Source organism: Scyliorhinus torazame, chromosome 17 (assembly GCF_047496885.1).
Source record: "Scyliorhinus torazame isolate Kashiwa2021f chromosome 17, sScyTor2.1, whole genome shotgun sequence".
Taxonomy (NCBI): Eukaryota; Metazoa; Chordata; class Chondrichthyes; order Carcharhiniformes; family Scyliorhinidae; genus Scyliorhinus; species Scyliorhinus torazame.
This window is the reverse complement of record NC_092723.1, coordinates 38,534,694-38,547,690: the sequence shown is the minus strand read 5'-3', so window position 1 is coordinate 38,547,690 and position 12,997 is coordinate 38,534,694. Positions and strand designations below refer to the sequence as shown.

The following is a 12,997-nucleotide window of genomic DNA, read 5'->3' as shown; positions in this document are numbered from 1 at the left end:
GGGGTGCATTGGAGCCGGTGATTTTACATGCCTTCATCTTGTAGCCCGTTATGTCTTGCAGACCTTGCCATAGTCGGCGGGGGTCCGTGTGGCTAGCCTGGGACTCGAGCTTGGTCCGGTACTGTCTTTTTGATGGATTTCCTTAGATCATATCTGGCTTTCTTGTACAGGTCAGGGTCACTTGACTTGAACGCCTCAGGCCTAGACTTCAGCAAGCAGTGGATATCCCTGCGTTTGCCTCCACCCCCCACCCTCCACGGAGGTCCACCCCAGCCGAGTGTCACCCACCCCCTGCCGGCCACTGGGCTGGCAAGGCCAGGACCCCCCGTCTTTTTACTTGTGCGCAAAAATGCTACTTCCCTCCTTGGCTCGCCACAGAAGCCCTTCCATCAGGTTCACGTTTTTAAAAAGGAGTACCAATTGGCGCCAGCGGGAGCACTTGCTGGGGAGGCCGGTGAATGACAGGAGGCCGTTGGATGATGGGTAGCTCTCGTTATTTGTATGGAAATGGACCTTAAGTGGTGATAATTAGTTTCTCGCCACGCTACGGCGGGATTCTGAATTTGCCTACGGGAGCAGGCCGGTTGCATCGCAAACTGTTTGGAGCCTGGAGTGGTTCCCGTTTTTGGCCTCTCCCGTTATTCACTGGCCTCGTTATCATAGATTATCATAGAATTTACAGTGCAGAAGGAGGCCATTTGGCCCATCGAGTCTGCACCGGCTCTTGGAAAGAGCACCCTACCCAAGGTCAACACCTCCACCCTATCCCCATAACCCCATAACCCAGTAACCCCACCCAACACTAAGGGCAATTTTGGACACTAAGGGCAATTTATCATGGCCAATCCACCTAACCTGCACATCTTTGGACTGTGGGAGGAAACCGGAGCACCCGGAGGAAACCCACGCACACACGGGGAGGATGTGCAGACTCCGCACAGACAGTGACCCAAGCCAGAATCGAACCTGGGACCCTGGAGCTGTGAAGCAATTGAGCTATCCACAATGCTACCGTGCTGCCCCATGCTGAGCGCGAGCTTAATGAGGCCAGAAGATCGCATCTAACGTTTACTATGAAACAAGAGTGTTGCAGTTCAACCCTTTACTGCTTCAAAAACTTCTCGGTTTGTATCTGGTTCATGGTTGTATAATGACTTCTAATAGACTGCATAAACAAAAGGACTAGACAATTTAATTGCTTGACATCAAACAGAACTGAGGATCATTCAAATGCAAAAACCAACATATACCTTGAGGGTGCTCATGAGGAATATATAAAAAATAAAAATAATTGAGGTATCTTGATGTTAAAAACAAAAGTCAACAGTTCATAGCTTAAACAATGCTGAAGCAGAAGAACTAATCACCCAAGAAACATTTATTGTTCAATCACACTAATGTACTTCAAAGATAGCACTACATCAGAAACTCCGCATTACTGAACAGAGCAATAAATCAGCACAGAACAGCAGGGATGATAAACAGAACTGACTCAGATTATGTACAAACTGGTGGCTTCACACTTTTTTTTTACAGTTTAGAATTTGCAATTCAGCCTTCCCCACCCACACCCCCAAAATCCACTGGAAGTGTGCAACTTTAAACAACATGGTTATGGCAGCACTGTACATATGTTCACTCTATTTTTTAAAATTAATTCATGGGACCTGAGCATCACTGGCTGGGCCAATATATATTGCCCGTCCCTAACTGCCCCCCCCCCCACTTCATTTGAGAGTCAACCACATGGCTGTGGATCTGGAGTCACGTGTAGGCCAGGCAAGGACGGCAGATTCCCTTCACTAAAGTACATTACGGAACCAGATCGATTTTTACAATAATCGACAATGATTTTGTGGTCATCATTCGACTTTTAATTCCATATTTTTTATTAAATTCCCACCATCTGTCTGGGTGGGATTCGAATCCAGGTCCCCAGATCTTGCCCTCGGTCTCTGGATTACTAGTCAAGCAACAATACCACTGCCTCCCCTAATGGAGGAAAGAAACTGGAAAGTTAAGGTATGTCCAGACATCAGTTGCAATGCATAACGTAGGGTTATCTGATCGCTAAATACAGCATGATTTCAAATGGTTTCTAAACTTGTACAAATCCAAAAGGCAAATCTAATGGAACAGCAACAATTCTTCACACACACCACAGGTTTTCTTTTTCTTAAAAAAAATTCAAAACTACAATTTTCCTCCCATAAATACTTGGTTACGAATAGTTTACGCCACAACCATCAACAGAATTGCTTTCTACCAGTAGGCATTCCTTGTTGATTTGCCAATCTGTGACTTAAATAATGTCAGCTTCTATCGTTCCTTCCTCCTCTCAATTATTACAAATTAAAGCTACTAATAAGGGAATAATTTTATTCCATTAGTGAGGGTACAGTGTGCATTCCAAGCACCGACGAGGTGGACATCTAAGTGCTGCAGCTTTAATGCACACATGTTTTGCTCCTTCTCTTCTGCTTTTTGGAAACAGTTGTTTCTGAATGATGAAAGCAGGCAAGCATCCAACCTGCTCCCAGACACTGCGCCAATGCTAAGTGTCCAGTCACTAATGACAGCCAAAAATATCTAATTTTCCTATTTTCTTTTCCTCCTTGGAAAAGGTTCCCCTCACAGCATTATCCAGATCATATAAACATAAATGTTAACATTCTGAAATACTGAATGTTTGAATGCCACCATATTAATACCGACAATATTTTTCAAAGACAAAGTCAATCATAAAGTACGATTGGTGTTCCTTCAATGTACTTCTCTGGGTTTTTCTTTTAATAAAACTGCCAATATAATGCTCAACTCTGGTTGCCACACTAGCGGAAGGTTGTGGAGGCTTTGGAGAGGGTACAGAAGAGGTTTACCAGGATGTTGCCTGGTATGAAGGGCATTAGCTATGAGTGGAGGTTGGATAAACTCGGTTTGATCTCACTGGAACAACGGAGGTTGAGCGGCACCCTGATAGAAATAACAAAATTATGAGGGGCATGGACAGAGTTGGTAGTCAGAAGCTTTTTCCCCCAGAGTGGAAGAGTCAATTACCAGGAGACATAGGTTTAAGGTGCAAGGGGCAAAGTTTAGAGGAGATGTGCGAAGGAAATGTTTTACACAGAGGGTAATAGGCATTGGAATTCGATGCTGGAGGAGGTGGTGAAAGCAGATATGACAGTGACGTTTAAGGGACATCTTGACAAATGCATGAAGAGCACGGGAATAGAGGGAAACGGGCCCCAGAAGTGTAAAAGGTTATTACAGGCAGCATGGCCGGCGCAGGCTTGTAGGGCCGAAGGGCCTGTTCCTGTGCTGTATTTTTCTTTGTTCTTAATATCATCGAGCAGATTTAGTGGGAATGGGTTAGGTACTGTCACAGTTAGAAAAAACACTCCCACTAAATAAAATGCATCTTCTTTCAGTCTGTAATAAAGTAAACATGGACAACAAACAACATTCCATTAGGGTCAGGAGCAAAGATGGCCTACCCGCTTTGTGGGCAGCATGGTAGCTTTGTGATTAGCACTGTGGCTTCACAGCACCAGGGTCCCAGGTTCGATTCCCTGCTGGGTCACTGTCTGTGCGGAGTCTGCATGGTCTCCCCGTGTCTGCGTGGATTTCCTCCGGGTTCTCCGGTTTCCTCCCACAGTTCAAAGACGTGTAGGTTAGGTGGATTGGACATGCTAAAATTGTCCTTCGTGTCCAAAAAAGGTTAAGAGGGGTTATTGGGTTAGGGGGATAGAGTGGAAGTGAGGGCTTAAGTGGGTCGGTGCAGACTCGATGGCCCGAATGGCCTCCTTCTGCACTGTATGTTCTATGTTCTAAGTAAATGTACCTGCAATAATTACATTAGCCTCACTATATACAAAATATCCGGTGTTGGACTTTACCCATCCAATGCAAGCATATTGATTACATAGTTCAATTGCGATTATGTGCTCAATTCCAACCTCATCAAACTTACATCATAATTCCCATCCTTAAAACTGTGAATTTCTTGCAACTCTATAAATGCAGGACAGCAACAGATTGGGTAAGCTATTTAATCTTTGTTAATTGATCCCCATATATAAATTCCCGTGTTTTTCTGGATGTGTGCATAGCTAAAAATCAGATTTTAAAAACCATGTCACATTAACGATGCCATAGTGCCCATTATGTCATGATATACATACACAATATGCACAATGCCATTAATGGTGCAAAAACATGCATTCTGGGGGCTCAACGTTTAGTTCAAAATTTGGGTGTGCAACTTTATTTTTCGTTTTTTTTAAATTTAGAGTATCCAATTCTGATATTCCAATTAAGGGACAATTTAGCAAGGCCAATTCACCTAACCTGCACATCTTTTTGGGTTGTGGGGTGAGATCCACGCAAACACAGGGAGAATATGCAAACTACACACGGACAGTAAACCAGGGATGGGATCGAACCCGGGTCCTCGGAGCCATGAGGCAGCAGTGCTAACCACTGCACCACCATGCCACCCCAGGTGTGCAATAACTTGAAGAAAACTAAAAGTATCAATCTATCAAAGTCCAAGCAACCTCAAAATGTCTGGAAATTTCTGGAATGTTAAAATGTTTTTAAAAATGACTAAGCGGATTGAGCAAGTGAGCACAATGTTTTGCTGCCAACTACTGACCCATAGACCTTATTTATACTTCTTGTACATGCTACCAATTTGCTCTTCAATAAATACAGAATAAAACATGCCACTGTGAGATACACATCTTGGTAGGTCTGAAGATCAATCATTGACATCCTGAAATCCAACTTCACACACTCCATGCATAATAAATATGAACATTAAGGTTTATTAATTCATCTCCTATACGTTTTATGACAATCTATTTAGCCTAACTGTACAATGCTACCCTCTGGCTTGTTTTAAGGTTGAACGTTTCTCAAAATGAATCTCATTTTTGGCAATTTTCTCGGAATTAATCCTGCTTATGAGCCCGATTTCCATCTGCTAATTTTCTCCTTTTTTCTGTTAAAATTAAAAACAGAAAGATAGATTTTTAAATCAGAAATAAAAACTGTTTTTAATAGGTCCATAAACATGTTATAATTTATTCATTTAGCTTTTATTTCCTTTTGGCTTCTATCCACTTTCTCTCCTGAAGGTAATGACTCATGTTGACTCGAGCTCAAATGTCAGATTAAAAAGTGTGGCTCAATGAAAAATATAATGACCACCAGCGTTTTTGTCCTCAATGTACTATTTAACAGGCAAACTGGTGTATCCACGATGACCTCTAGTGTTTAAAATTAAAAACAGTTTCTCTGGCACTGGTACAACATTTTGTTCCAACAACAAAACCTGCCGACACACAATAATGCATGTTTGTCAAGAATCATTTTGAAATTTTGGTTTTTCGGAGGGTGGGGTGGGGTGAATTTAAACAGCACTAATTTCTCCTCTTGCCACCCATCCATAAATATAAAGGTGTTTTTTTTATTTGCTTTCTCCTTTATAATGGATTTCCCAATCCCTTAGTTTTGGTATGATCCAATTTTCTATTAATAACCCCACAACAAATTTGAGATAGGATCAGGATTAACTCAAAGGATTAGTGTATTTGCATACACACAAAACAGAGGAAAAAGGTTGCAACATTGCCTCTATTCTTTCAGACAGTACAAGAGGGATAGAGAAAAGAAAGATTTATAGTGCAGAGACCGCAGAAAAAATAAACATTGGGTACTGAGACCAGAATCAAAGTCTAATCAGGTATTACTTCAGGGAGGACGGTGAACTGAAACACATGCTGTAAAATTAATTTTTCCGCTGGTTTTGACACCACACAATGAGATGGGCTTGCAGAGATGCATCAGTTGTGCAGCCAATGGCTCAGAATTCCCAGTAGCAGTCTGCATGGAGCAGGAGGGAGCTGTACAAACCTAGCCAGAGCCCTTTTCTGTGGGGCTTGTATGATGATAATCCATAGACTGAGCTGTTACTCCACAAGGCCATATTACTGGTTTCACAAACTAGAGGTTCATGTCACATCACTCCTACCTCTCCATACTGTCTTTGAGAAGGGATATGTATCCTGCATCTGGGTCCCCGAGATGGTTAAATGTCTCAGCCATTAAGAATTGAAAGGAAGGCTCTTTGTCACGGCAGACAATTGGACTCCCCTGAGCCAACCTAGGTTTATGAAATGCAGATGGCTTTTGTCTAGCTTTTTGGATTTGGTCTCTGCATCTCACAGTGCATCATTAGAGTCTCTTCAGAGATAACAAAGTGCCAGTTTCCTCAATATTGTCATGGTGGCTTCTTTTGTTTAAGGGCCATAGACAAAGTTAGCTTCAGCAATTTTAAAAGGTCTTGGTCCAGTTTTTAAAATTTTAGAATCAGCTCAGTTAGAGGTTGTGGCATCCTTTCAAAATGGCAGCCTGATCACAGAGTTCAGCGTTCCAGTGCTAAAAAAAAATTCTACGTGTTGGCTAAACCGGTGAGAAACTCCCCAGGGTCCAAAAAAGTGACATCAAATACGGTGGGGAACTTGCTAGCAGAGCTGGCGGGAAATTCTCTGAAAAACCCATCACAAACGAACTAGAATTTTGGGGGAGGGGGGGGGGGGGGGGGGGAGAGAGAGAGAGAAGAATCACGCCCATTATGTGTTTGCATTCATTCACATTAGCTCTCGTGGAGCTCTGTTGTGCTATGTTTTAACCGGAAGTGACATCATTCGTCCGACAGCCAGAAATAGAGAGAGAGCGAAGAACAATATAAGAGATAAAACACTGTAAGTAAAGCTCCGTTGTTATAAAACTCCGAGCTCCCTAGTATCACACCTCCAAAATACAACATAAAAACTGTCAACTAGAACTACGGACATATGCTGGTTAGAAGGAATTGACCAAGAAAGGTTGGGGGGGAAAAAGTTAGAAAGGGAAGCTCATCATATGCTATCAAGACCAAAGGTGGAGGCGGACTTAGAGTGACTTGTGAAGTCTGGAGTCTTGGAACCTATCAGCATCAGTGGATGGACCTCACCAGTAGTTCCAGTCAATAAGAAAGATGGATCCGTAAGGATTTACGGGGATTGCAACGCCACCATAAATCCAGTTTTATGTGCTTAACAGTATCCATTACCTGACATTGATGACTTGTTTGCGGGATTGGAAAGAGTCCAACGTTTCAGCAAAAATGATCTGAGCAAAGCTTACTTACAGATGAATATAGGTAAGAAGTCACTGGAACGTCTGACAATTGTGACACAAAAAGGCTTGTTCCAGTACTGAAGATTGCCGTTTGGTATCACATCAGCTCCTGCATTGTTTCAAAGGGCAATGGATCAGATCCTGAGATGACTGAGCAGAATCCAATGCTATCTGGCTGGCATCCTAACCACTGGAAGAGATGAAGAGGAACACCCGCAAAGTCTGGATGCCATTCTTCAGATTGGGAGACTGTGATCTGAGAGTCTGCAAGGACAAGTGTGAGATCTTCCAATCCTTCATTTAGTATTTGGGACATGTAATTGACTCCACTGGCATTCACAAATCTCCTTCAAAGATTAAGGTCATGATCGACGCGCCTGCACCTCAGAATATTAACTAGTTACATTCCTTCCTGAGATTGTTGAACTACTGTGGAAGATTTGTCCCAACAATTCTGAAACCATTTCATAATATCCTGTGCCAGAACAAGAAGTGGAAGTGGGCGGATCAATGCAAGAAAGCTTTCCTGGAAACCAAAGTAGCATTACTTATATCTGAAGTTCTTGTGCATTTTAATCCCACGTTACCCTTACAGATAGGTTGCAATGCACCTGCAAGTTATAGGAACAGTGGTCTCTCACATCATGCCATCGGGTGAAGACCCATTGCTTTGACTTCTCAAACCTTGAGCAAAGCCGAAAGTAACAATTCCCAGATTGAAAGGGATCACTTTTGGAGTGAAGAAATTGTATCAATTCCTATACATGAGAAAGTTCACATGGTTGATGGAATGTCATACATTGATCACCATTTTTAGACAATCACAGAATTATGCCACTTGGTGCAAGTGGAATGCAAAGATGAGCATTGCTTTTGTCTGCACATACTTATACCATTAAGTACGGACAGTCCAGTCTACAAGGTAATATGGATGGACTTCCATGATTGCCACTGCCAAACTGCTCAAATGGGAATATCCTCAAGTAGACAACACACCAGTCACTTCTAAACAAGTGAGGAAACACACTTGGAGCTATTCAATACTCTCAAAAGTGATGCATATGGTATTACAAGGGAAGACTATGGAACTAACACCTAATCCGAAACCCTAACACTCCAGGAGATTGGAGCTGTCAGTACAGTCAGGAAGTCTTCTATGGGGGCTCAGAGTGATTATTCCGCCAGCAATGAGGAAACAGATCTCAGAGAAGCTACATGAAGGTCATTGTAGAGTCATTCGCACAAAGAAATTAGCGTAGTTATTTCTGGCGGCCTGGACTGGACACAGAAATTGAAGAGAATGCTAGAACATGCTCTTCCTGTGCCAAAGTAGGAAACCTGCCCCTCTTAGCACTACTGCATCCATGGGAATGGCCTGAAGGGGCTTGGCAACTCGTGGATGTGGATTTTGCAGAACCTTTTGAAGACAAATGTTCTTGGTAAAGTTGATGCGTGCACCAAGTGGCCAGAGGTTGCTGCGATGAAATTTAACTCATCGGAGAAGGCTATTGAGAAACTAAAAGTGTTTAGTTGTTTTGGATTCCCTGAACAACTGGTAAGTGACAATGGGCCTCAGAAGAATTCAAATATTTCTTACAAGAGAATGGCGTTCGACATATTAAGTGCACAACATACCACCCTGCTAATGGACAAGCAGAATGTTTTGTCCAAACCATGAAACATACCTGGAGAGAAAGCAGGGAATAAGATTCACTGACCATCTTAACCAGTTCCTACTGATGTACACATTCCTTGACCAGGACCTCTGCTGCATTACTAACCATGAGAAGACAACTATGTTCCACGCTCGATCTGTTGAAACCTCTGATTGCGAAAGAGATTGAACAACAGTAACAGCAAGAGCACGTGCAAATGGAACAGTGGGAAAGCAAGGCAAAGCATAGAGTTTTCCACCCCGGATAAGGGGTTTTGGCTAATAATTATTCCATAGGGGGGGAACTGGGTTCTTGCCACAATCCATGCAAAGACTGGTCTTGTTTCTTACACTGTCCAGACCAGAGATAGCATTATCAGGATGAGACATGTAGACCAATTGCTGGCTGGAAGAATGCAATCGGGGCCTGTGCAAAATCCAGCTTCAGCCCTACACAAAGTCATGATTTGACCCTTCCTAAAACACCAACACTAAAGACACTGTTGAGGAAAATCTCACCTTCTGATCAGACACAGGGGCAACCTCTAGTTCCTATGTCAACGCCGATGATGCTACTGCAAAGGTGAAAACGCCACAGGTTACCACCAGTGTGAAGACGACGATACCGGAGGTTCATCATCAACCGTCCAGACAGTCTGACTTATTGATTTTTGTTCCTATGTACTTATTTTGAACTTGTTGGGGATGTTTAATTTAAGGGGGAGGAAATGTTATGCATTTGCATTAATTCTTATAAGCTCTAATGAAGATTGGTTGCATCAACGTATGCACCGGAAGAGATGTCATAAGTCCTAGCGCAGGAAATAGAGAGAGAAAAACAACTATGTAAGAGATACCACACTGTAAATAAAGTTCTATTGTTATAAAATTCCGTGCTCCCTAGTATCACGCCTCCAAAACACAGCAGTCCATTCTATAGGCAGGGTGCACCAGTGGTGGGGAATGAGGTACTAATCAAGCAAGCTGTTTTCTCCTGGTTGATGTTCAGCTTCAGTGTTTTGGTGGTGCTGCACTCATCCGCATTCCTGAATTGCGCTTTGTGAATGATGGAACGGTTTGGTGCATTAGAAATGAGTCACTCACTGCAGCATTCCAAGCCTCTGACCTGCTAGCAACACAGTATTTATGTAACAGTTTCAATTAGGTTTATGGTGACCCCAGAATACCTGATGGCAATGCCATTGAATGTCAAGAGGAGGTGATGAGTGTCTCTCCCTTTTTCGAGATGATTATTGGCTTACACTTCTGTGGTGTGAATGCTACTTGCCATTTAACAGTTCAAGGCTGAATGTTCTCCACTTCTTGCTGCAATAGGTATGGATTGCTCCACTATCTGAGGAATTGTCAATACAACAGGGTGGCACAGTGGTTAGCACTGCTGTCTCAGTGCCAGGGACCCGGGTTCAATTTCGGCCTAGAGTGTCTGCCTGTGTGGAGTTTGCACGTTCTCCCAGTGTCTGCGTGGGTTTGCTCCGGGTGCTCCGGTTTACTCCCACAGCCCAAAGATGTGCAGGTTAGTTGGATTGGCCATGCTAAATTGCCCTTAGTGTCCAAAAGGGTTAGGAGGGTCTAGGGGGATAATGTGGGGCGTGGGGCCTAGGTAGGATGCTATTTGCAAGGGTCAGTGCAGACCCGATGGACCGAATGGCCTCTTTCTGCACTGTAGGGATTCCATGATGTTTCTACAACTCAACACAGTGCAATCATCAGCAAGCATCCCCATTTATGAACTTAGGATGGAGGGAAAATCATTGCTCTTTGCGCAAAGCTAGCATGCCAAGATCACGTTTGCAGGTAAAAATTACTTCACAATCATCCACTGCAGGTGTGAAGTTCTACTCATCTCTGATTTACAATATCCAGTGAAGGAATTAGGATTCACGATATATGCTCCCAAAACAGAAGATTCAGCCTCTATTATTACAGCTTGTCCAGAAATATGAAATGCCTACACTGCAATTAAGTAAGAAATTAAAAGTCTCAAATTCCATCTTTGTCTTTTCTAGCACTAATTATATGGTGTCTAATTAGCTTACCGACAGGAGTCTCCACGTAACGGAACGAACTTCTCTTGGAACACCCGACCAGCTGTACTTTCTTAGTTCTTCTGCAATAAGGTAAAATAAAAATTAACATAATCGTACACAGCCTCCTAGCCAATATCAACTCCACAAATTCCAATAATAAATAAATAAATAACCTTTTATTGTCACAAGCAGGCTTACATTAACACTGCAATGAAGTTACTGTGAAAACCCCTCAGAAATGCTGCATGTTGGAAATCCGCACACCGTTTAAAAAATGTGGTTTCCCCAAAATAATTCACTTTTCCACATCAAAAAGTAATTCATCACGGAACATTAAGCAAGCTGTTTCCAGTACTCTGAAGCTCAAATTTGGCAAAAAACACACATGCTATGATTTGTGAACACCAACATTTTAACTGATTAACCCTTTGGAGGATTAAAGGAGCATTTATTTTCTCTAAACAACCAAGTTTTTCCTCACATTAAATTGTGCATTGCCTCATTTAATGTCAACCAGTGTTTTGTGTTATGTGACACAAAAGATATTATTCACTCCTGTGCTTAATGTGATCTATTTTTAAGGCCACAATATCCAATGTCAATGTCTAAATAAAGCCTAAAGATAGAGTTTAATTACTATTTGATCAGGGAGGATTTTGGATAGGCGGATAATTATAATTTTTTACTCCATACAAGTATGAAATTGCTTAATCACCAACTAAACTGACTGAAAGTTATTTTCGGTGAAGAAATGTTCTCTGGTATTGCACATTCTTGCAATGCTACTGCATTTCTACAAATTACTGCCGAGCACAATTTCAATCCAATCTGGTAGAAAAACTAAGATAGATGTGTGAACAAGGTTACCCCCAAAACCAGAATTCTTCATCCATTCTTTTTAATACTATCAGTTCTAAATCAGAGTCACGTTTCATGCGTTTGACTGCTAACCAGTGCAGATAACAAACAAAATGTTAATTTGTTCCCCCAATGTGCTTTGTGATTGAGTGAATTTGACAATCTATTAAAAGAGAATAACGGCAGGCATGCACTCTGGTGAATTTCACAGGAGTAAGCAGCAGTAGAACTATATTATGGTGCACTGCACCAATCTGCATTTTAACACAAGAGTTAAAAACAAAACAATATTCAAAACATATTGAATTTTTTCCCGAATTGATCTTTCCCAAAGAACATGCAAGTTTTGTTGGCATAAAAATGAAAAGATTATTTTAGGAATAGGTCAGAATTATGCAGCCGCTCACGCCAGCGGAATCTTCCGGTCCCACTAATGACGTGCCCCCACCGAGGGTTTCCTGGTGGCGAGTGGGAAATGGGAAATCTCGTCGACAACGACAGGACCATAAGATCCCACCACCAGCCATTGGCGGGCCACCTCGTCACTGCTAGGTTACGGGGAAATTTCCGCATAAAATCTTAAGCAATTGGAAAACTAAATTGTTCTGTTAAATCAACCTGCTCCATGTCTTATACCTCCACATAAATGAAGGTCATATATTGAGACCCGAGCCCAATAATAATATTTTTTATTTCTCTCAACCACTCGGTCATCTAGTCATGTCACTTTTCATTTTCGTCCTGTTGTGGTACCCAGACCGGACCACAACAATTTTTTCAATTTGTAAACTGTGAGGAAAGGGTACTTTGCTCCTGGAGACTGACAACTAGGGATTTGTTATATTAAACAAACTTTATTAGTTACATAGGATTAACCCCATTAACATCCAGGGACAAAAGAAAAAATTTTCAATTAATAGTTAAACAGTTCCAAAAAACTAAATTTCCGATCATGGGGGTTAGAACATAGAACATACAGTGCAGAAGGAGGCCATTCGGCCCATTGAGTCTGCACCGACCCACTTAAGCCCTCACATCCACCCTATCCCCGTAACCCAATAACCCCTCCTAACCTTTTTGGTCACGAAGGGCAATTTATCATGGCCAATCCACCTAACCTGCACGTCTTTGGACTGCAGCCATGTCCACTTATGACAATCTTTGGGGCATCGGACTTGCCGGAGTTTCTTCCGGGGAAAAAAGCCAACATCTTGGCCTTCGCCTCTCTGACAGCCCAGCGATGAGTCCTGGT

The 12,997-nt window shown here is 42.3% G+C and overlaps 1 protein-coding gene across 6 annotated transcripts in view; it reads right to left on the bottom strand.

The window, feature by feature from the left end:
- Window positions 1–12,997, bottom strand: part of LOC140393829 (TBC1 domain family member 22B-like) — a 475,263-nt gene that overhangs the window by 328,622 nt on the left and 133,644 nt on the right. For all 6 annotated transcript variants that reach the window (XM_072480324.1, XM_072480328.1, XM_072480329.1 and 3 more), the window contains one exon: window positions 10,897–10,967. In XM_072480324.1, the coding sequence (XP_072336425.1) occupies window positions 10,897–10,967 (71 nt within the window). The remainder of the gene's footprint in view (window positions 1–10,896; window positions 10,968–12,997) is intronic.